Source organism: Dioscorea cayenensis, unplaced genomic scaffold, assembly GCF_009730915.1.
Source record: "Dioscorea cayenensis subsp. rotundata cultivar TDr96_F1 unplaced genomic scaffold, TDr96_F1_v2_PseudoChromosome.rev07_lg8_w22 25.fasta BLBR01001412.1, whole genome shotgun sequence".
Taxonomy (NCBI): domain Eukaryota; kingdom Viridiplantae; phylum Streptophyta; class Magnoliopsida; order Dioscoreales; family Dioscoreaceae; genus Dioscorea; species Dioscorea cayenensis.
Genome location: NW_024087803.1, coordinates 19,498 through 42,676, shown reverse-complemented (window position 1 = coordinate 42,676; position 23,179 = coordinate 19,498). Strand labels below are relative to the sequence as shown.

The window sequence follows — 23,179 nt, the reverse complement described above, 5'->3', positions numbered from 1 at the left end:
AATAATAAGGGAAAATTACTGTTAACCCTCGAGAATTTCAAAACTTCCCAAACAACCCCTGTGAGTTTTGCATACAGCCATTCCTTTATTGTTTCACTTCTTTTTTGCCCCTTGAATTATGAAATTCCATCATTGCCATTAAACTTTTTTGCTTACAATTTTTTTCATTCTTTTTTGCATGTACTCATTTCTTAAACAGAGACCTCATTTTTTAAACAGAGAACTTATTTCTTAAACAGAGAGTTCATTTCTTTAAACAGAAATCTCATTTCTTAAACAAAAAAACTCATTTCTTAAACAGAAAACTCATTTCTTAAAAAGAAACCTCATTTTTTTTTTAAACAGAAAACTCATTTTTTAAACAGAAACATTAATATTTAAACAGAAAAACCAATATTTAAGTGACAAATTAATACTGGATATAAAAACCAATTAATTTTGGCCACTCGTACATATTAAATAGAAACAACGATATTTAAGCACTTTTTTAAACATAAACGCAATATATTAAACAGAAACATCGATAGTTAAACAAAGACAAACAATCATAAAGACGGTTGTTCTTTATTATATGGAGATAACGATATTTACATTAAAAATTTAATAAGTTTGTGGGAAAAAAATTTAGGTTAGCATGATTACATTATAACTACAAACAAACTTATAACTACAAACAAAAGAATTTAGGTTAGCATGAAAAGTAATGCATGTACTCATTTCTTAAACAGAGAACTCATTTCTTAAACAGAGAGCTCATTTTTTAAATAGAGACCTCATTTTTTCAACAGAGATTTCATTTTTTTAAACAGAAACCTCATAGAGTAGGGACATTGAGTATCTTATCGTTGCTGATCTCGCGCGAACGTTTGAGCGTTGAGCTCCAGATCTGGCGAGCGATCTGGAAGGTGGCCTGCTCGTGTGGGGTCTTAAAGGAGAAATCTTTGCCAGCGTTGGCGATCTGGCTGACGACATTGCGGAACTTCTTCTTCATCCGCTGAAGCTTCTCGATCAACTGATTCTTTGTGAATTCAAGTTGGAGTTGGGTCTTGATCTTCTCATAGAACGGACCAGTATTATGCTGATGGGAAGCTTCAATTGTGCCGCACTGAGAGATGAATTCGAGAAACCCTTTGAGGATCACCAGTTCATCCTCGTCCATCCAAAGCTTCCTATCTGACAAGGGACGAGACGGCGTTCCTCGGTGGTCGGAGTGGTGAGGTCTTCGGTGGCGACGTCAGATAAGATGAGCTGAACTTGAACGGATCCATTCTTGACTGCGGACACCGCAACATGGATAGCAATAGGGTTAGGGTTAGGGATCATTCCGGGGTTTGGATCCATGGTGCCTAAGTCAATGACGAGAACGGAGGGAGGAAGACCGCACGCTCATCTTCATCTTGGTCTTTACCGTCTTCGTCTTGGTCTTCATTGTCTTCGCTGTCATCGGCCACATCGCTTTCATCTTCTTCGTCGTCTACCTCGGGGAAGAAAGCACGCTCCTCTTCGACGAGCCAATTCATCGAAAGGTAGCACCTTTTTCTCCGACAAGATCGAGATTGAGATCGAGGTGGAGATCGAAATTCTAGGGTTCAAAATTCGTGCCGAATATTAAGATTCGGAAAAAATAGGAACTTTTCTGATTGAAACTGAATGAACGAGATGCAATGTGACTGTGATTGTGGACTGCATGCTTTGCCTCATTGGCCCAGCCCAACTGCAATAAAAAGATTTTGGGGGTGATAAATACAACCAGAACAACTCATTTCTTAAACAGAGACCTCATTTTTTTAAACAGAGACATCATTTCTTAAACAGAGACATCATTTTTTTAAACAGAAACATCATTTCTTAAACAGAAAACTCATTTCTTAAACAGAAAACTCATTTTTTTTAAATAGGAAACTCATTTTTTAAACAGAAACATTGATATTTTAAATAGAAGCCTCATGTTTTAAATAGAAACTCATTGCACCCAAGGGCATTATAGTCAAACCATGTCACACTTGCCACAACTTCCCACGCAAGGGACAATTTCGTCCAAAAAATTCTAAATTAACTCTATCAATTACTGTTAGATGCTTGGGGGGTTTAAAAAATCATTGTATTGAAAAGGAAGGGGTTTTTATGGATAGTCAAATTTAGGGGGAGAATCTGTGCATATTGCAAATTTTAAGGGTGTTTTTAGCAATTTCCACTAATAATAATAATAATACCATATTGAAAAATCACCACCCCTCCCCCACCCACCCACGGACCACCACCACACAAACAACATGCAATAACATCAATCATGTCTACACCTCTTGCGTCTTCATATATACACCAACAAAAACTTCCAAAACCTCCTCCTTCCCTTACTTTTACATCTTCCTCCACCAAGCCCACCACCACCTCCTTCAAATATAAACTCCTTTCCTTCACCTTCATTAATGTCCTTGCTCATATACACACATACATCCACACAAAGCTAAGCCATCCTCAACTTCTCCATTAATTGGCTAAACCTCTCCCTATGACCCTATCTTCCTCCTCTTCCTCACCATCACCACCACCACCTCATCATCATCATCATCTTCATTAGAGAAACTCAAAAGAATGAAAAAGAAAAGATACCACACTTTACAATGTACTGGTATGACATAGTGAGCGGCCCCAACCCATTCGGTGCCGATGTAGCCCGAGCTCCGATCACCAACACCTCTACCACCTTATTCGGCCTCGTCCGCATCATCGACAACCCTCTTACCAAAGGCCCAACCATGTCCTCCGACCTCGTCGGCCGTGCTCAGGGCTTTTATGCTTCCACTTCTTTGGAGTATGTTGGGCTCATGATGGTCATGAACTTTGCTTTCACTTCTGGTAAGTATAATGGCAGCACTGTCACCATTCTTAGCAGGAATGAGGTCTCAGCTGACGTCCGTGAGATGTCGGTCATCGGCGGCAGTGGCCTTTTCCGGTGGTCTCAGGGTTATGCTCAGGCCAGGACTAGCATGGCTAATATGACTACTGGTGATGTTGTTGTCAAGTATGATGTGCATGTAATGCATTATTAATTTACTTCATTTTAATAATTTCATCTTAATTTGTGGCCTTTTTTTAATTTATTTAATTATTATGTATATATATATTTTTTTCTTTTTGAGTAGGTTTGTGTTTGGCTCATTGATTATATCTTTGGGCCATATATATAAAATAATGATCTTTATTGTAAATATTTTATGAATATAAAAAGTAACAATAAGAATAAAGAGTCAGAATATTTATCGAAACACCTTAATAATTTACTTATTCTTTATTCCTCTTACCTCTTTTTTTTTCTTCTCTTCTATATACAAAATATACAAATGAGTTGGGGTATTTATAGTGTTACAAGAGTTGAATGAACGGTCAGAATTGATTTGATCTGACGGTTCAAAATACCATGGTAGTTTGAATAGTAACAGGACTGGCGGCTGCTACATTGACATCTAGAAGTTGCTACATTAATGCCGACTGTTACAATAATATTGCTACAGTAGCATCCATTTATAATATTCATAACACTCCCCTTGGATGCCTACACCCAAAGGATATACCTTGTTAAAATCTTGCTAGAGAAAACCCGGTGGGATAAAAACCTGGCTAAGTAAAAAGAGTACACTATCCTTGGTATATTTGAGGGTTATTGCCTTATTAATAACCTTGCCTCGGAAAAACCCATTGGGACAAAATCCTTGGCGAGGCAAAGGGAAAAAGAGTACAGTCTCCCCATCAAATAAATAACCTTTAACTTATATCAAAAGTATTCACATCCTTAAGTCTTCTCATCCCGATTTTGTATATAAGTCTTTGGTGAATGCACTTAGGAAGTGATTTTGTGAATAGATTAGCTTGATACTCATTGGATTAAATCTTCTGAACTTCTATAACGCCTTCTTTTTGGAGATCATGAGTGTAGAAAAATTTTGGTGATATATGCTTCGTTCTGTCACCTTTAATATAACCTCCTTGTATTTGAGAAATACAAGTACTGTTGTCTTCATAAATTACTGTAGCATTTGTTGTTACTGATGGTAATTTGCATGATGACTGTATATGCCCAATCATAGATTGTAACCATTGGCATTCATGACTTGTTTCATGGAGAGCTAGAATTTCAGCATGATTTGATGAAGTAGCTACAAGACTTTGTTTTGCGGAACGCCATGAGATAGCAGTACCATTATAAGAAAATATGTATCCAGTCTAAGATCACCCTTTGTGAGTATCATACAGATACCCAGCATCAGCAAAGCTTGTGAGGTTGGATGAAGATTCTTATGAATAGAATAAGCCCAGATCTGTAGTTTTTCATAAATAACGTAGCACATCTTTTACTCCTTTCTAGTATCTTTGTGTCGGTGTAGAGCTGTATCTTGCTAGAAGATTTACTGCAAAAGTTATATCTGGTCTTGTATTATTTGCAAGATACATTAATGCACCAATTGCACTTAGATATGGAGTTTCTGGAACAAGAATGATTTCACCTTCTTCAGGTAGACAAAATGAATCTTTCTGAACATCAAGAGTTCGGATGACCATTGGCGTACTCAGTGGATAAATCTTCTATATATTGAATCCTTTCAGCACCTTTTCTATATAGGTTGGTTGATGCACAAATATTCCCGAGAATAATTGCTCAATTTGTATACCTAGACAGAATTTGGTCTTTCCCAAATCTTTCATTTCAAATTCTTTCCTCAGATATGATGTTGCAATTGTAATTTCAGAAGGAGTGCCTACAAGATTTAAATCATCTGCATATACTACTATCACAACAAAACCGTTAGTATAACTTTTAATAAACACACATGGACATATACTATCATTTTGGTACCTTTCTTTTATAAGATATTCACTGAGACGGTTATACCATATCCGTCCAAATTGTTTTAATTCATAGAGAGGTCTTTGTAATTTAATAGAATATAAATGTTGTTGATTTGTAATGTATGTTATCTTATAAACTTTAGGGATTTTCATATATATGTCATTTTCAAGTAATCCATATAGATATGATGTGACAACATCCATCATTTGCATATCTAGCTGCTATGTTAATTAAAAATCAAAAAGTAATTTCATCAATTACAGGTGAATATGTTTCTTCATAATCAATACTAGGCATTTGAGAGGAACCTTGAGCAACCAGTCTTGCTTTGTGCCTTACAATTTCAATATTTTTATTTCTTTTTCTCAAGAACACCCATTTATAACTGACTGGTTTTATCCCTTCTGGTGTTGGCACGATGCCCAAACACCTCTCATTTTGATAAGGAATTTAGCTCAGCCTAGATAGGTTCTTTCCATTTTGGCCAATCATTTCTTTGTCGACATTCATTAATAGATCGTGGCTTTGGATCATCATCTGTAGCCACATTGTAGATGAATATATCATTTATTTCGGTCTCATGTTGATTTATTCTTTGACCCTTATCTACATAGCAAATTCAATTTTCAATATATTCAGAAATATCATTCCCCATTAATTCTTCATTAATTTGTTCTGAGGGTTTTATAATTTCCTCTCCCTTTTTACATGGGAGATCCTCCTCTTTAGTTTTATGATTCCTCTTTCTAGGAGCTGAATCTTTGGCACCAATTGGTCTTCCATGTTTCTGTCGTGGTTTATTTTAGTACATGATTTTCTTTCAATGGATTCTCAGGATTCTCAATTCTTACAGGAGCATTGGCAGCTAGTATATATGATTTAAAATCATTTTAGTATCAGCAAATGCATCAGGTATTTCATTTGCAATATTTTGCAATTTAATGATCCTTTGAACTTCAAGTTCACATTCATTGAGTGCGAGGGATCATATGTATGTAATCGTGATGCATTCAATCAATTTCTTTTGGCTCATTTTGAGTAATCATTTCTCTCTCCAATAAAGGGAAGATAGATTCATCAAAATGACAATCTGCAAATCTTGCAGTAAATACATCCTCTCATTAATGGTTCTAAATATCGTATAATTGAAGGGGAATAATAACCAATATATATATACCAAGTCTACGTTGTGGACCCATTTTTGCATGATTTGGTGAGTGGTATTGACACATATCTTGCACAACCAAATATTTTTTTATATATGAAATATCGAGGGCTCTTTACCCATAGCAAGTTGGTGTGGTGAATATGAATTACATGCAGTAGGTTGGATTCCTATTAAAGCTGCAACATGCAAAATAGCATGACCCTATGCACTTGTAGGCAGTTTCATCCTTAATAACATTGGATGAGCGATAACACAGTCTTTTAATTAATGACTCTTGACCCATTTTTGGTATGTACATGAGCTCTTGGATGCTCAACATGTATTTGAGCTTGCCATATAATAGTCATAACATGATTTTGATGAAAATTCACCAGCATTATCAAGACAGATTGTCTTTATGGGATAATCTGAAAATTGTGCTCTAAGCACGATAATTTGTGCAACTACCTATAAATGCTACATTCCTTGTAAACAAAAGTGAAACATAGGGACCATCTAGTCAGATGCATCGATTAAAACTATAAAATACATAAATGGTCCACATAATGGATGTATTGGTCTACATATGTCTCTTTGTATTCTTTCTAATAATTTAGGGAGATTCGACTAAATCGACTTAGTTATAGAAGATGCGGTTATTAGCTTTCCTATGAGCATCTTGAACAGTACATATTTATTATGTGTTAGGATTTTATAATCCTTTAGTGGGTGTCCATGAGAACTAATATCTTGCGCAACATAATAGCACTGGGATGTCCCTAGTCTTCATGCCATATTTTAAATATCTGCGCTCATTAACCTTCCGGAGTTAATACTATATGCTGATTCCAGTCGCTGTCACGCTATGAACTATAATCCCGAGGATATACAAGGATATCTTTAAAGCTTAGAAGGTTCCTTATAAATTGTCTCTAAATGATATCCATTTGAGGCGTATATCTTTCAAAAGCTTAGAAAGGTTCCTCTTAGACTTAGGGGGAATAGAGAGCAGTTTTTATATGCAAGAATGTCCCATTTGGCAACATCAATCACTGCTTCTCCGAACCCTCAATCGAGGTCGGTATAGACTGCTTATTGTGACTATACATGCCTTTCTCATTGATAAGGATATAAAATATAGTTTTCTTGTCAAAAATAGTGTGCGTTGTCCATGATCAATAATCGATTCATCATCGTACCATATTCTAACTAAAAGCAGAAGATAATTTAATAAAACATAAAAACATATTACAAAATTGAGTGTATAAAATCGACATATCTAAATATGTATTTTTCGATTACATTAAAAATTATTTGTAGAATTATTCTCAATTGGATCAACCATGGGGTTGTTAGCAAAATTTGTCTCAATATTTTTACCTTTCTTATTTTTCGATGATTCTCTGGTAAGATGGACAAAAATATTTAGGGGTCCATAGAATTCTGGACCAATGATTTTTCCAAGACACAATGATAGTAGTGTATCTTTCTTTGTCTACGACCCCGTCTTGTAGCTTTGTTGCTTTTGTTGATGCACATCAATTTCTGCTATCCGCGTGGTCCGATATTATTTCGGCCCCATCACGACCTCGTCGTCTCGACCATCATAATGTCCACTCATCCACATGCGGTTTTTCAAAGCCGATGATCGCAACTTCACGCCATGCTTCTTTGCCCTCAAAATTAATTTCAGCGGTGGTGCTTGGTCCAGATGGTCGAGATTGATGATTTAGCATCAACAATTCATTGTTTTGCTCTACCACGAAGACAAGAAATTAATTCGAGAGAAATTTTGTGAAATTCTTTTTATCTATATTGTTGTTGTAATATAACATTTCGAGTGAAATATTGTAAATGTTTTTCTCGAGCATCGCTACCTTCCATCACTGTTTCTCTATAGAGGCGTAGCACTGAAACAATTTTAAATAGCTCAGAATTATATTCTTACACATTTTTAAAGTCTTGAAACCTAAGCAGCGATCGATCATTCGTGCTTTGGGCAAGTAAAAACATTACGAGATATTCAACGTCATTCTTTCTTTGATAACCACAATTCCGTGGATCCTCAAGGTCAAATATTCATTCTTTAAGCCATCATCAATATGATGCCTTATAAATATTAAGGCTTTCGCTTTATTATCATTAGGCTCATTGTTATTAGCCTCAATAGTTTTGCTTAGGTTCCTTGCTTTCAAATGGAGCTTGATATCGAGGCTCCAGGATATATAATTGCTTCTTGAAATTTGATGAGCCTTGAATTCTCTTTTTGCGATATTTTTTATTTTCTTCAAAATAATAATATAGCAGGTAATTAGAATAAACTCTACAAAATAAAATATAAATCCTAAATACTGTTCATTTATATGTACCGTTCATATATACAGTATTGCTCATATGCTGCAATTATTGAAGCATCGGGAATGAAATTTTATTTGAAAATGAGGAGATGAGTTATAGAGGGAAGTGGAAGGAAAGATAAGGGAGAGAAGGCCGATGGAGAAGAGAAAAGGACCGACGGAGAAGAGAAAAAGAGATCGGAGGTTTGCCGGTGGAGCTTTTACTTGATTTTGTCAACGATTGCCGAGATCGGAGGTTCGCCATGGCAAACTTGGGGAATATCATACCAGATGATTTGGATTTGATGGAAAAACTCGCTGTAATATTATTATTATTGTTTTTCATGTTTATTTTAGATGTACTTGTATTATTAGCTTAGTGGCTTTTGTACTGCATGTTTTTTATGTATGCTTCTAAGAAAATCCTATGTATGGTTGACTGAAATCATGTATTAAATAAAATGTATGGTTTTCTAGCAATATTACTTACGCTTACTTGTTGAACCTTCCTTCATTCAGTGTTAAAAATAGATTCCATATATAAGATATACATTAGATGAGCCAAAGAAAATTAAAACCATATTGTAAATATTTACCAAAACACCTTGATAATTTATGAATATTTTATGAATATAAAGAGAATAATAAGAATAAAAGCCAGAATATTTACCAAAACACCTTGATAATTTACTTCTTATTTCTTCCTCTTATCTCTTCTTTTCTTCTTCTCTTCTATACAATAGTATACAAATAGGTAGGGATATTTATAAGGCTACGAGAGTTGAATGAATGAGTCAGGGATCGATCTGATTCGACGGTTCAAAAATACAGTAGTTGGAATAGTAACAGTACTGGCTGATGATACAGGAGTGGTATTGTTAAAGTAGCATCCATTTATAATATTCATAAGAATCTTGTCTTTTTCCCTTGTTCTTTTTGGTTTTGCGAATCATTGCTTTATTTGATGCTTTACCAATGTTTTTAAAACCATACTGGACCGGCCGTTCGGACAAAAAAAACTGGGAACCGGCCCATAGCCTGGTCTGGTTTTAGAATAATTATTGACCAGTTTTTGAACCAGCCCATATTAGGCGAGGCTTTTAAAGTGCTTTGTGGAAGCTTATCTTTTATCATTCTCTCTATTTGAACAAGATAACCATCGTGAAAACCCATTCTTAGCTCACACATAAATTTGTTGATAGTTCCACTAAGGCTTCAATGAGAGATTTGTCTTCATCCGTCCTCAGAGTGTTTATTTTTGTCCCCAGCCGTCCTACTTTGTGAATCAGATCCATGCTAAACAAAGATAGAAAGACAATACATTATTTGAATTCATACATTCCTATAATAAGAGCATGAAAACATACCTTACTAACCATGTAAACAAATCTACATACATATATTTAAATAGAACTAAATAAGTTAATGCTACTGTGAACAAATCATTCCTAACCATGTATAATTTTTGCATGTCAAAGTCTATCATTTTCTTCAAACGAGTCAACATAATATTCATCCAAAGCATACTTTTTCCATTGAATTATTTAATTAATTTGATGTAATAGATATGTACCAATTTTAGATAAACACACACGCAAACCTCAATGAAAAGACACGAGAATGTAAAACATTACCCACAAGATTACATAAACAAAAACAAAAGAGTACGGTGAGTATCCAAATAAAAAGTAACACACGTAAGTTACATAAAATAAAGAAGTTTGATAAGCAACACACATTACATAGTATCAAATAACAAAATTAACTTTGACTTCTACACGTCAAAACATATTTATAGCCATATCATGCCTAGCGGAGATCCCTTATCCATTGGATTAGTTTGATCATAATGTTGTTGGTCCTCATTTTGCATGTGTCTCTTCTAGAGTTAAATTTTTAAGTTTATTTCTTTCTATAGGATCTTCAGCCATCTCTTTTTCTAATAAAAGTTGTGTAACAAACAACACGCATTAATGATTCACCGTTGGTAACAATATTATAAAAACTTGAATTGATAGAGTACTCCCAACGACTTTTTAGGAGACCGAATGTGTCTCGATTATATCTAGCGCTTTAAGCGTGTTTTCATGTCACTTCCTCGGTGTCTTACGTGGCTGCATCCATCATTCCAAGAACTCAAGTGGTATAGTTGTCCTCGAGTGTAAGGAAAACCGTAGGGCAATTTGCATGTCTAGCATCCACTGAAGTAGTAGAAAACCTAACAACTAAAGATTTCTTAGTGTTAAATGATGTCTGGGGTAGATTTCTGTTGAGATTTTGAAACCAACTGCAGGAGAATTAATTTTACCATTGGGAACCTTTAATCTATTGCTAGCTTTTGTTATAAGATCTCTAAGAAACGCCATCATGAGATGAGCCTCCTCGTACCAAGAAGACGTATATAAATTGCATGTCTTGATTTAGCTAAATAAGAACATTAGTAGTGATTTTTAGATTTCTTAATCTATTCTTGGTCGATCAACTTTAGGAACATTCACTCTTGTAAGGAGTCCTATCTAATGCTCCAAGACAATTCTACATTAAATAAAGATGAACCTTATTTGAAAACAACTTTAATAAATAAAATTAAAAAGAACAAAAATATAAAAACCATATGGAAATTGAAATATTTATCATAAACTACTTCCCATGTAAAGTCAGGTGAATTTTTAGGGATTGGTCTCGCTTTCTTGAGAGACGCCATGACAAAGAAAACTAACCTCAAAACTGCATGAAAATGTCTACTAACTGCTTCTCCGCACTGCATTTAAATCAAATTTAATTATCCTTTTTCACATGCTATGCATGATATTCAAGAACATTGCAATTATCTTCAATCATAACATTTTTATGCCTCGTAGCCCACCATCGGGTTAGTAGTTGGCATAGTCTATGAAAACTAAGACCATCCATAGGCGCATTATCAATGACGTAATATCATCAGAACCACCTTTATGTAGGTAGTCATATTGTTTGCGACGCCTAATGATGGAGACTCGCCTGTTCAATCCGCTGTTTCTAAGAGCGTTGCTTTATTACTCATGCAATGATTATGATGTTTACTACTAAGAGGAAGCACATGCATGTGACAGAATGTAGTTCTTCAAATTCATCCATATTGTCAAGTCCATCTCAAATAGGAATTAAAAGTATGTTAATTTTATTACATAAAAGGGTCATATTCTATATATATATGTAATTTCTATTATAGTTATTAAACAGACTTAGTAAACATGTATTTAGGCCTTTTGTTTTTCTATTTTCATTTTATTCCTCCATGACAACAACTAGAAGATAGAAATATAATAATTCAAATATACTTCTTTTTTTTCAAGAAATTATTGTGCCATATAAAATAACCAAAGAAAACAAAACAAATAAAGACAATTTACCAATTATATTTAATAAACAAACAGTAATGCGCCAAACTTTCTCCTTGAATATACACACAAATATTAAGAGAAAACAAGTAGCATACGGTTTTTTTAAAGCAATTTAACCTCATCATGATTGCACCATTTATGTATTTGACTAACAAGCCAAAATTAATTAGTACTGACATCTAACCTTACCATACTATGTTTGTAACCTTTCATTTTTTTTATGAGGAGCAAACTCCAAAGAAAGATGGAAGTAAATATTAAAAAACCAAATAGTTATGAATATTTATTTAGTTATATACACACACTCAATTAAATTCATTAGCGTACTTTTATGACCAAAATAAGATAATTAATAATCATGCAAGTTCATGGATGTTTGTAATTAATTGAAGTCATGAAATGCCAAATGAGTAGTTTGTTATTTTCTCCGATAAGTTTGTTACACCTATGTGATAATCCCTATATAGTAAATGATAATGAAATGAGATATGGTATCTTTTGGCCAGAACCTCATCTTCCGCTCCTCTATCTCTCTTCATCTTCATTTCTTCTTCCTTCTCAATCCCATCTTTCTTTTCCAATCCACGCCTCTTCTTTTTCTCCCTCCTCCTGATTCCCTCCCACTTTGAACCATTCCAATTTTTGGCCCTTAATTGTCAAACACTAGAAGATGAAAAGAAAAAAGAGAAGGAGGAGTATGTGGTAGATGGGTTTCTGTGTGAGTGTGACTCAGGATGGGAGTCCAAGATCCAACTCATCAAGAACCATGCATAAAATAGATATTCCATGATGAAATCAAAGAAAGAGAACAAAATCTCGCCTTTATATTAGCTTCTCTCGGGAGAAAGAATTCCACCACTAGTCTTTAATGCGACAATGTAGGCTGCATTTCCGGATTTCGAGCCACTGATCTGGATCGACCGGTAGGTATCGATGAGGGCAAGAGGTGAAAGGAGCAATTAAGGCTATAAATAATATATATATATAATGAAAAGATGTAATGATGAGGGTATATTTGTAATTTTGTTATCAAGATTTAGCATTCCCAAAAATTGGGGGTTTGTCGGTTCAGTTGTGGGGATGAAACCCTCCACAAACCTGGTCTCACTTCTGGTGCATACCCAAACATAGGTATACACCAAAAGTGAGAGTGATCCCCATGCCTCGTGAACACTCACCTAATCCAAACGAATGGTTGATGTTCTTTGCTCATGGCATAAAATATTAAAATGTGGGCACTTTTGCTTGCATTGTCTAGATATGGCAAGTGCCACTCCACTGATTATATTTATATACCCTTGTGCCTCTCTCTCTCTCTCTCTCTCTCTCTTCTCTCTCTTGAAATTTAAGAACAAAAATTAAGAACCAATTGTTATTTTTATAATCACTCCACTCGATTATTTTTTATTTCTTTTTATAAACCTTGTGCCTCTCCCTCTCCTTGAAATTTAAAACAAAAATTAAGAACCAATTGTTATTTATATATATATATATATACTAAATAGACAAATTGTTCAAGTGTATACAACTTAATCCTCAATATATTTGTGTTTTATTTTTACATGAGTTGAAGTGTGGGACAAGAATATTCTCCCACAAAAACCTTTTTGTGCCCATAAACAAGTGCCAAATATATCTATAAATTAATTTTTAATCACAATATATAGTCTAATAAAAAGTTTCCTAAGATTAGAGGGTATATATGCAATCTAAATATAAACAATTAGACTTTATATATTCTTTTGATATTCCATCAATGTATAATCGTATAAGTATGAGGAAGAAGAGAGTGAGTATGGATCAAAGTCCCAGTGGGGGAATAAAAAGAGAGACGATAGAAGGCAAGAATGTAATATATCCGATGTTATATGTGCATGGTGGACGGATGATGATGCAAAACTCCTTGTGAAGCTCCGTGCCGACGCCATGCCATTTCTCACATGATGCAATCTCGGTCACAAGAGCCGGACTTCTATACATGATCAACAACCTTAGCTCCTATGTACTACAACAACATCAAGAGCCTCTGCCATGCTTTTGAAGGCTTGCAAGGTAGCGGATCCCTCACCAAGAATCGTCTGCTGGCCATCATCTTCCATCTAAGGCCCCAAACGAGAAAGCCCTATTGTGAAGATAAAGGTGAAGAAGAACTCGCCGTAGATGCTCTGACGATGGTGATGACCCCTTACACACAAAGCCAAGCAAAATGTTCATAAGCCCCGGCATGAATCTCGAGGGCATGCTTTCGAGAAGTTCGCCACTTCAAGGAGGTAGATGATCTTATAAATCTCATACAAATATATATATATATATATATAAACATGTTCTAGTTTGGTTTAATCCATGCAAAATGCCATAGATCTTCATCTTAATGAGGTAGATGAAACTTATGCAAAATATATAAGATGTATTCGTTGTACACCCTATGCCCATGTTATAAATCATTCATAATGTTAGTCTCTGGTGGAACCTGGCCCTCTGTGCATATTTTTGTTTTAAGTCATGCACATAAACAAGAGCATATGCATGTTTTTCATTTCCTCCTCTCAGGAACGCCATTACCAGAAAAAGAGAAAAGCTAAGGATGATAAGGACAAGATAAGATGAAAATGAGGGATAATCGTGGTGGTGACTGATATATGGCTTTATGCCGCCGCGCCACCGCGTAATCCAAAATATCAACCAGCGCCATTGAGTCCAACGACATCCCTTCGCTACGACATTTGATCCATGGCAAGCAAGATGATGCTCATAACTCTAGCACAAATCTCGAGACATGCCTTAAGAGTTTCGTCTAAGTTCAAAGAGGTAGATGCCTCATATGAATTCCATGCAGAAGAGAAGAGGTTTCTTTAGTATCATAGAGAAGGAAATTTTGGTTTAAAGAGAGAGAGAAGAAAAATGAATGAAAAATATAGTTAAATTATGAGATTCATTTCTCGCTAAGGCATTTATGTAAATTTGCAGGCTCGGAAGACCTTTTAAACTTTTTAAACACTTTCTCCGAGCTAATGGACCCTATTTGAGGCCATATCGACTCTCCTAGGAGTGATGAGAAACATTTCAAAAACCCTTAAAACTCTCTTTTACCTCATGGACCCTCTGCTTGAAATAATTAACTCTTTTAGGAATGATGATAAAAATTCAAAAAAACTTTTAAAACTCTCTTTGAGCTCATGGACCATGTTTGAGTACTATCGACTCTTTAGAATGATTAAAATTCCAAGACCCTCTTTAAACTCTCTTCTGAGCTTATGGACCCTGCTTGAGGCCATTAACTCTTTAAGGAGTGATGAAAAGAATTTCAAGATCTTCAAAAGAAAAGCATTTTAAAACAAAAATAAAATAATACATAATAATAAAAATGAAGCAACAAAAAGAATTTAGTAGTCTCAAAAACTATGTAAGTCAAAGACGCAAAGAGTTTCATGTTGCTGCATAAAAACTCAAAGTAACCGACAACCGAACTCAAGAAGAAGCAGACATCAAAAGTCGAAGACTTAAAGAATTATAAGTCAAGACCGAAGAAAATTATCAACACTTTCTTCCATTAGAGAATCCATGACTTGAAATCCAAAAATCAAATCCAAGATGCAAACTTAAAATGTCCAAGACCCAAGTTTCAAAACTAAATCAACAAATGAGCTCAACAACCTCAAGACTAAAAACATCAAGAGTTCAAAAGTTGCAAAAAGTTTCACAAGCATAAAAGCCGAAGCTTTTCAAAAGTAAAAAAAAATCATTCAAGCTAGTGATTCAGAGAGAATCCACAACTTGAGATCCAAATCAAATTTACTAATGAGCTTAACAACCTCAAAGCTAAAGCTTTGAAGAGTTCATAAGTTGTAAAAAGCTTCACAAGCACGAGAGCCGAAGCTATGAAAAAGTTAAATCAAGTTCCAAATCAAATCAAAGAATGCAACTAAAATGTCCAAGTTCCAAGTTTCAAAAATCGATAGTATGAGTTCACACCAACAACCTCAAGGATAAAGCGTCGAGAGTCTCATAAGTCATAAAAACTCACAAGCATGAAAGTTTCAAGTTTATGAAAGGCTCAAATCAAGTTCTTAAATCAAGTCCAAGATGCAAAATTCAAATATCCAAGACACAAGTTCACAAGTTTCTAAATCATGCTCAAGATAATTTAAACGAATTAACAAGTGAGCTCAACAACCTCAAGGCTAAAGCGTTGAAGATTTTACTAGTTGCAAAGTTTCGCAGTTTTCAGGTCAAGTCTATGAAAAATTAAATCTAGTTCTAAATCAAGTCCAAGATGTAAATTCAAATATCTATTAATACATAACTTCACAAGTTTCTAAATCATGTTCAAGATGCATATTTTAAACCGCATGATCTAAGACCAAAAGTCAACAAAAAGTCAAGACATCGCTTTTTCAATCGAAATAGTTTGAAAGTGATGAAATGCTACAATCATTGCTGCATTAAGATGATCAAATTCCAAACTTTTTGAACTTTCAATGAAGTCTTTGAATTCATGTTTATTGAAATAAATAAAAATTTATTTGTCAAAAATTTGTTTCCCTTTGTTCACACTTATTTTCTTACACGGAGGTTCCTGCAATAATGTCCAGGGTAATTAACATTAGGGCCTTCCCCCTAATGAAAGTCATGAAAGACAATCCCTCAAGTCTACAAAAATATTAAAATTTGATTTGTGATCCATAATTTTAACCGGTCAATCTTCATTAAAGAGGCTGAGTGAGAGGAGCCCACAAAATATTAATTTAAAAACCAGTATAATACCCTGGATAGTCTCTCTATTATTTCGAAATGACCCTTTAGTCCTTTTATTATTTTTTGCACTTAGGAGGTCCTTGTATTATTCAATTTGGGAAAAAGCAATTCCTCCATCTAATTGTCGTCCCTTTTTCCGTCTCCGCCGCTAATGTGGCATTAATTTGGAATAAAAAATAATCAAATATTATAAAAATTCAAAACCGAAGCAGTTTCATCAGGATTCTATACATAATAATAAAGAACAAATCCATCGGTCTTCCACATGAAACAAAAGCAAAGCACCAACATGTAAAAACTTTGATCTTTGAACTCAATGGTACCAAAACAAAGAAAAAAGAAGAAAGAAAAAGAAGGCAAAAAGGAGCCACATAGGTTCTTTGTCTCTTATTTCTGCACGCCAGAGATCACCGAAAAGAGTTGCAACACTCTAAAAGCATCATCACTTGCCTGTCTTTTGCTATGAGCACTACTGTTCACTTGCTTGACTGAAGAGATGGTGGCGACAGGGCTGGCCGGAGAAATAGATAGCCGGAGATTGAGGAACATGTGGCTCCCGCCTTAGCTAGGAATCTCGCTGGGCAAGGTCCTCCACCGAGCTAAAAACTAAGCTTTATAAGAATCCAAAGAAAAAGAGCTAACTAGAGATCAAAGGAAAAAAATGTGGGATTTTTATGAAGGACCTGGAAGTGGGCGGCGGTGGCCTCGGCAACGGCCTTGGCGGCATCATCGTCGATGAGCAAGTCCTCAACTTTTCAGCCCGGCCAGCAGGGTCTTAATGAGATAATCGGAGAAGTTGCTAGTGCTTGTAGTATTAGTGTGTTTTTGCACTGACTGGTCAGAGGAGGAGTTTGGAACAGGGAAGAAGGTCGAATGCCGTTGAGGAAGAAACAGGAGTGGTTCTCGGTGAGATGGTTGTTGGTGTGAATTGCGGCGTCACAGTCTCGGCAGATGAATAAGAAGTGGGGTTGATGGTTGTCCATCATTGATGCTCTTGAGCTTGAAGATGAAGGGATAATTGAATTTTTATAATATTTTATTTTATTTTTATAGCAAATTAATGCCACGTTAGTGGCAGAGACGAAAAAGGAGACGGCAGTTAGACGGAGGGACTGCTTTTTCCCAAACTAAATAATACAAGGACCTCTCAAGGGCAAAAAATAATAGAGAGACTAGAGGGCTATTTCGAAATAATAGAGGGATTATTCAAGGTATTATACCTTTAAAAAAATAAATAAAAAGAAAAAATAGATAATAGTTTATTATTTTTATAATTTTTACTTGATTTTTTTATCAAAATGAACATTATCACATAAACAATAATACCATTAATTCTCATATTGAACATTTAGGATGCAACTCCCTCTTAAATTATGGTTAAAAATTTAATATGTCTAAACGATGACTTATTCATATATATATATATATATATATATATATATATTAGTTTAAAGATATATAAGTAATTTTTTATTTTTGCATGAAGACACAAGCAAAACCCGCAAATAGATTTTTTAATAAACTTTTTTTATCTTATCATTGTTTGCTTTTCTTACTTTTATTTTTTAATAAATGAGTAATATATCTATATATATAACCCTCAAATAAAATCACAAACTTCTTATAATAATAATAATAATAGTAATAATAATAACCACACAAATAAACATATATGCAATGTTATTCAATAAAAATCAGTAGACTACCGCTTCCCCACCGACTTTCTCACCACCACCACCCAAAACAACATGCAATAACATCAACTAAGAACTGCCTAGCACCTCCACCTCCCCACTTTTCCATCTCCCTCAACTTCTCCATTAATGGTTAAACCCTCTACCTCTCCTCCTCCTCCTCCTCCTCACCATCAACACCACCACTTCATCATCATCATCATCATCATCATCATCATCATCATCATCATCAGAGAAACTCAAAAGAGTGAAAAACAAAAAGCTAACACACTTCACAGAGTACTGGCATGACATAGTGAGCGGCCCCAACCCATCCGGTGCCATGGTGGCCCAAGCTCCGACCACCAACACCTCCACCACCTCCTTCGGCCTCGTTCGCATCATTGACAACCCTCTCACCAAAGGCCCAACCATGTCCTCCGATCTCCTCGGCCGTGCTCAGGGCTTCTACGCTTTCACTTCTTTGGAGTCTGTTGGCCTTTTCATGGCCATGAACTTTATCTTCACTTCCGGCAAGTATAACGGCAGCACTGTCACCATTCTTGGCCGGGATGAGATCTTCACTGACGTCCGAGAGATGCCGGTCATCGGCGGCAGTGGCCTTTTCCGGTGGGCTCAGGGGTATGCTCAGGCCAGGACTAGCATAGTCAATATGACTACTCATGATGCTGTTGTTAAGTATGATGTGCATGTAATGCATTACTAATTAATTATTTCATCTTTATCAATTTCTTTTTTATTTATAGGCATATTTCTATGCTAGAATCTCAAACCAAAACCTTATTATGCAAATTTAATCTTTAATTTTTATTGACTAAAAAGAAAAATAAAAATTTATCCTCCATATTGTTTTTGGGAGACGTACATCAAGGAACATATATTCTTCTATGGAAGTGAAGGGGGCAGCTTGCTTCATTTACAAGACGAATTATATCCCTCTTAATATTTTTGCATATTGTTCCAATGCCACTCATTAATTAATGAATACCATAAGACCAGTGCAATCCACACACACACACACAGAGACAGATTTATTGGTTTGCATTCCTGTTTACAGCCATACTGTATAAAAAAAGCAGAGACTTATGAGTACAGATAAGCAGCTTAGGGACCAGTAATTGGTCCTGGTGAAGGAGGAGGTGGTGGGGGGCTGTAAGGTCTAAGCGCTTCCAAAGAACGCCTGTATGCATAAATCTGGGATCCACCTACGAGCAGAAAGTAAAACCAATGCTTGTTTTTATGCTTTTGCTTACAAAATTAAATTTATCATCAAAAGATTAGCATGCATATGTCTCTTGATGTTGATTGAACAGAGAGTGTATTACCTTGAGTACCTGTATATGCTGTTGATAAGAACACTGTGATGACTATGATGAACACCAAGATCTTACTTGCAGATGCCATTTCTTGTCTTGCTTCAAGGTTTGGAACATTTGCTATATTATAAATACTCTGTTCTCTAACTAACTGAGCATTCATGAGCACTTAAGAGGAAATTTCCCTTGTTCAGAGTCATCTTGGATTGAGTCTACATGTTTCATTAAACAATTAATTTGACAGACCTTTATTTCCACACTCTGTACCTGGGGGGAAATTTCTAACATTGTTTATAGTCATCTTCCTTTAGGTACACGTCTTAGTGGATTTTAACAATCTTGTTTACTAATTGACATTCACATCTACCTCTTATTGCAAGATTGCCATTTTTCTGCATTATATACAATAGTCTTTGAAATAATTATCTCATTGAATTAATTTGGCAAGGTGGTGGGAAGTTTCTAACATTGTTTGTATAGTCATCTTTCATTATGAACACGTCTCAATGGAATTTGATCATCTTGTTTACTAATTTACATTCTCAGCTTCGTCTTATTGCAGATTGCCTTTTTTCTGCAATTATATAGATTAGTCTTTCAAATAATCTCATTGAATCGTGTCTTTAAAGTCAAAAAGAATTCTTAATTGTATGTGGTTGCATTATTGTCTTTGAATCTAAGTACAATGTCAAATCCCCACCCGCACAAGGTGAGGGCTTGCATCTGGCTTGACAAGTTCGCATTGTTGCCTAAGATAATCATTGCCTCATGGTCATGTTGAACACCACGGCTTGTTGATTAAAAACCAAGCAGTTATAAGGTGGTGTCTGTTGAACAAAGGCGATAAGCACCATTTATAAAAGGGTGTCAAGAGATAAATAAGTATTATAATACACAAGTTATGGTAGCTTAATGACTCCTTAGAGATTTACTAACTTGGTCATACGTCACATTGGCCAATTAGAGTCTTATTATTTCCACACCCAGAAGATATTACAAGAACCAAATTGATCAAATTAATAAATCCTCCCTGGTATGCAACGTTGGAGAGGAAAGAAAAGATATTCTCTCATAGGGGACTCATAAATAGTGAATGAACAGTACTAACTAAATTTAAAAACTACTAAACGTTCGATTTCAAGTTCTTTTATTTTATTTATATTTCTTTAATAAAATAACCACTACCAACTAAGGGGTTGTTTGATTATCTGTAAGTGAATTTACATGTAAGTGAAATTACAGTATAAGTGAAAACACTGTATTTTAACTTGCATCATAGTTGTTTGGTTTGATGTAACTTGAAATGCTATATTTGTGTTTCCTTTGTTTGGTTTGATGTAAGTTGAGGGGTATAATTACCATGTAAGTGAAATGGTAAGATTACTCATATCACATATTGTTAACAGTACTAGTTATTTAATATTATTTATAAAAATTTTTAATTATATACTATGCTTTAATTTTATCCCTAAAACCTATTAATTACTTTAATTCTCATTATTTATGATTAATATTAATTTAAAAATTAATTAATTCAGTGGTAGTTCATTACATTTAAAAAAATATAATATAATTCAATTATATGCTATAAAAAATATTTTTTTCTATATAGATTAAATAGCAATTATATTTTTAAAAATATAATATTAAATTAAATAAAACATAAATAACTATTTTTTAATCATGATAAAAGAAAACTAATATAAACTATCCTGTAGAACCTCACAGCAATATATATATGTTTAATTATTTATTAATTTGATTAATTGCAAGATTGGAATCACTAAAAAAATAATTTAAATAATTTAAAAAAAAAAAAGAAATTCATGCCGATCGGAAGGGGAAATCAATGCTAGAGGGGGCGACACAGGTCTGGACTGTTGGCGTTTATCCGGTTTTTGGAACAGTGAAAATCTGCTTCAAACCTATCGAGGCGCAGCTACCCAGTGAGCCTTAGCTGATCTCTGAGAATCTTGTAGCAAAAATTCATGTTCAAAGGTATTGTTCATAGCACTGTAGCAAATTACTGTTCATGTGCGGTTCTCATGCGGCCTCAAAACACCCGTGAACTTCGCTGGCGACCATGTGCGGCCCGTATGCATTCCGCATAAGCTGCAAAAAATCTTGTAGAGCTTCCTTGAGGCTTCAAATGTCTTCCCAAGTCTTCTACAACCCTTCAATACTTCAAAACAAGCATAAAACACTACCAAACCCCTCAATTTTTGTTAGAATGGGATGAACAACAATGCAAAGACACAATTTTAGCGTGGAAAACCCTTCGAATCGAGTGAAAAACCACGAGACTCCTTAGAGCCTCTTAAACATACATCCACTATGTCAACAATGGGTTACAATGGTTTCTCTCTAGCTAACTAGAGGTTTACATGCATGAGGGCAACAACATTCATAAGAAAGGATTTGTATGACATTACCACCATCATCATCAACAAGGATGGATAACAAACGACAAGTAGAGGTGAAGGAAGGATCAAACCCTAATCAATAGGTTGAGCTTCTTGCAAGGAATCTCCTCCCGGAGTTTGAGTGAGATCCGGTGATGTTTGGTCGTCTGATCTCCTTGCCCTAGCTCCCTCTCTTCCCTTTCTCCTCTCTTGGTTTCTTGGTGGTAGCTTCTCTCTCTCTCTCACATGTTGCACCTTGCCCCCCTCTACCAAGAATGACTCATTCTCATTCACAAAAGAATGAGAGAATTTAGCTGTGAAAAATACCTTGTTGCCCTCCACTTCTTCATTATTGACATAGCTTCATTTTTCTTTTTCATTTTTTTATCTTGGGCCAAGCCCAAGCATTATTTCTCTTTTGTTGGTAGCCCATCAAATGGGTTTGAAACCCAACATGGACGACGGTCTTGAAGTAGCTCGCCACCCTCGCGGGCCGTCCTCCGGCTCCAAGAATAAACCCAAACCCCCTACTCGTCATCACCTGCAACACCGAGCCTCATCTCTCCGCCATGCACACCCACATCCTCAAGATCTCCACCGACCACGACATTGTTGATGCCATCGCCTCCTTTGCCCGCCGCTAATCCATCAGTCTTTGTGTCCTCACCGGCTCTAACTTCGTCTCCAGTGTCATCCTTTGTCAACCGATGCAAACCCCTGCCACTACCATTGTCCTCCGTGGAAGGTTTGAAATCCTATCTCTTTCCGGTTCCATGCTTCCGTCGTCATTGCCGATGATGCAGTGCAGCGTCTCTATCTAGTTGGTTGGATCTCAAGGTCAGGTCATCGATGACATGGTCGCTGGCCCTTTGCTTACTTCTCACACTGCGGTTGTCATCGTCGCCGGCTTTAGAAACCCTAATTTTAGCCGCCTCCCTAAAGACAACAACAACAACAACGATGAGAACACCACCGTCGTCAACATTTATCCTGACAGTGAAGACTGTGAAGCTAATGGTGCTAATATTGTTTTAATTGATAGAGTTAGGAAAGTAGTTAGGGAAAACTAAAGTGGTGATTGTAACATTTGCTTTTACTGCATTTTCACTTACAGCCAATTTGGTTGTAAGTTAAATTACAGCAAAAAGCTATGATGGTGCATTTACTTTTACATGTAAGTGATAACTTACAGCAAACCAAACACACTTTTACATGTAAAATCACTTACTAGCTTTACAGCCACTTACATCTACTTACATGCAACCAAACAACCCCTTAATGAAGTTTCGTTTAATTG

The 23,179-nt window shown here is 35.4% G+C and overlaps 2 protein-coding genes across 2 annotated transcripts; both read left to right on the top strand.

Annotated features, from left to right (window-relative positions):
* Positions 1-1,354: 1,354 nt before the first annotated feature.
* Positions 1,355-3,083, top strand: LOC120256371 (dirigent protein 22-like). The gene is made up of 2 exons (XM_039264069.1): positions 1,355-1,587; positions 2,582-3,083. Exons 1-2 carry the CDS (start codon positions 1,355-1,357, stop codon positions 3,051-3,053), a joined length of 705 nt encoding a protein of 234 aa, XP_039120003.1. The 3' UTR covers positions 3,054-3,083.
* A 15,283-nt stretch (positions 3,084-18,366) lies between these two features.
* On the top strand, positions 18,367-20,126 carry LOC120256370 (dirigent protein 19-like). The gene is made up of 2 exons (XM_039264068.1): positions 18,367-18,785; positions 20,027-20,126. Exons 1-2 carry the CDS (start codon positions 18,487-18,489, stop codon positions 20,124-20,126), a joined length of 399 nt encoding a protein of 132 aa, XP_039120002.1. The 5' UTR covers positions 18,367-18,486.
* Positions 20,127-23,179: the final 3,053 nt, after the last annotated feature.